Below are 2,230 nucleotides of genomic sequence, written 5' to 3'. Positions count from 1 at the left end.
GGGGATCTTTTTGATTAGGGTTGGAATGTTCATTGAAGGGAGAGGGGAGGTGCAGCCTGGTGCATCAGGTTGCCTAGTTTCTGGTCCTGCGCATCTGTTCCCTGAAGTCAGTGTACATGAGCTCTAAGAGCTGTTTTCCTTTAAATTTTCCTTTACCAGTCAAGCACCACAGGTGGAAGGTCATACAGGGTCATCAGCCACCTATTCATTTTTTAAATTTTTTAAATTTTTAATTGGAGGATAATTGCTGTACAATATTGTGTTGGTGTCTACCATACGACAACGTGAATCAGTCTTCAGTATATATATATATGCCCTTCCCTCTTGAACCCCCCTCCCACTCCCCACCCATCTAAGTTGTCGCAGAGCGGGTTGAGCTCCCTAGCTACCTATTTTGCATATGATAATGTGTATGATTCAATCCTACTCTCTCAATTCACCCCACTCTCTCCTTCCCTAACTTTGTCCACAAGTCTGTTCTCTGTGTTTGCATTTTTATTCCTTCCCTGCAAGGCAGGAATAGAATAGTTTCATCAGTACCATTTTTCTAGATTCCGTATATATGTATTAATATACAATAATTTTCTCTTTCTGACTTACTTCACTCTGTGTAACAGGCTCTAAGTTCATGCACCTCACTAGAACTGACTCAAATTCATTCCTTTTTATGGCTGAGTAACATTCCACTAGTTTTCTGTGATTATGGTTTTAGTGTGTCTGCCCTCTGATGCCCTCTCGCAACACCTACCGTCTTACTTGGGTTTCTCTTACCTTGGACAAGGGGTATCTTCTCACAGCTGCCCCTCCTGACCTTGAACATGGAGCCATAATCACAGAAAACTAGCCAACTTGATCACAGGACCACAGTCTCGTCTAACTCAATGAAACTAAGGCATGCCGTGTGAGGCCACCCAAGATGGTCGGGTCATGGTGGAGAGGTCTGACAGAATGTGGTCCACTGGAGAAGGGAATGGCAAACCACTTCAGTATTCTTGCCTTGAGAACCCCATGAACAGTATGAGAAGGCAAAATGATAGGATACTGAATGAGAAACTCCCCAGGTCCATAGGTGCCCAATATGCTACTGGAGATCAGTGGAGAAATAACTCCAGAAAGAATGAAAGGATGGAGCCAAAACAAAAACAATGCCCAGTTGTGGATGGGACTGGTGATAGAAGCAAGGTCCGATGCTGTAAAGAGCAATATTGCCTAGGAACCTGGAATGTTAGGTCCATGAATCAAGGCAAATTGGAAGTGGTCAAACACAAGATGGCAATAGTGAACATCGACATTCTAGGAATCAGCAAACTAAAATGGACTGGAATGGGTGAATTTAACTCAGATGACCATTATATCTACTACTGTGGGCAGGAATCCCTTAGAAGAAATGGAGTAGCCATCATAGTCAACAAAAGAGTCCAAAATGCAGTACTTGGATGCAATCTTAAAAACGACAGAATGATCTCTGTTCATTTCCAAGGCAAACCATTCAATATCATGGTAATCCAAGCCTATGCTCCAACCAGTAATGCTGAAGAAGCTGAAGTTGAACGGTTCTATGAAAACCTACAAGACCTTTTAGAACTAACACCCAAAAAAGATGTTCTTTTCATTATAGGGAACTGGAATGCAAAAGTAGGAAGTCAAGAAACACCTGGAGTAACAGGCAAATTTGGCTTTGGAGTACAGAATGAAGCAGGGCAAAGGCTAATAAAGTTTTGCCAAGAGAACGCACTGGTCATAGCAAACACCCTCTTCCAACAACACAAGAGAAGACTCTACACATGGACATCACCAGATGGTCAACACCGAAATCAGATTGATTATATTTTTTGCAGCCAAAGATGGAGAAGCTCTATACAGTCAGCAAAAACAAGACTGGGAGCTGACTGTGGCTCAGATCATGAACTCCTTATTGCCAAATTAAGACTTAAATTGAAGAGAGTAGGGATAACCACTAGACCACTCGGGTATGACCTAAATCAAATCCTTTATGACTATACAGTGGAAGTGAGAAATAGATTTAAGGGACTAGATCTGATAGAGAGCCTGATGAACTATGGACGGAGCTTCATGACATTGTACAGGAGACGAGGATCAAGATCATCCCCGTGGAAAAGAAATGCAAAAAGGCAAAATGGTTGCCTGAGGAGGCCTTACAAATAGCTGTGAAATGAACAGAAGCTAAAAGCAAAGGAGAAAAGGAAAGATATTCCCATTTGAATGCAGA

The 2,230-nt window shown here is 42.2% G+C and overlaps 1 protein-coding gene across 1 annotated transcript; it reads left to right on the top strand.

The window, feature by feature from the left end:
* Positions 1-1,161: 1,161 nt before the first annotated feature.
* On the top strand, positions 1,162-1,959 carry LOC136157867 (craniofacial development protein 2-like; the record flags this gene model as incomplete). Its single annotated transcript, XM_065919624.1, has 1 exon — positions 1,162-1,959. A coding segment is annotated over one exon (798 nt), but the record flags the coding sequence as incomplete, so codon positions are not given.
* Positions 1,960-2,230: the final 271 nt, after the last annotated feature.

This window comes from Muntiacus reevesi, chromosome 2 (assembly GCF_963930625.1).
Source record: "Muntiacus reevesi chromosome 2, mMunRee1.1, whole genome shotgun sequence".
Lineage (NCBI taxonomy): Eukaryota > Metazoa > Chordata > Mammalia > Artiodactyla > Cervidae > Muntiacus > Muntiacus reevesi.
The sequence above is the reverse complement of the archived record's forward strand: the minus strand, read 5'-3'. Positions and strand labels throughout refer to the sequence as shown.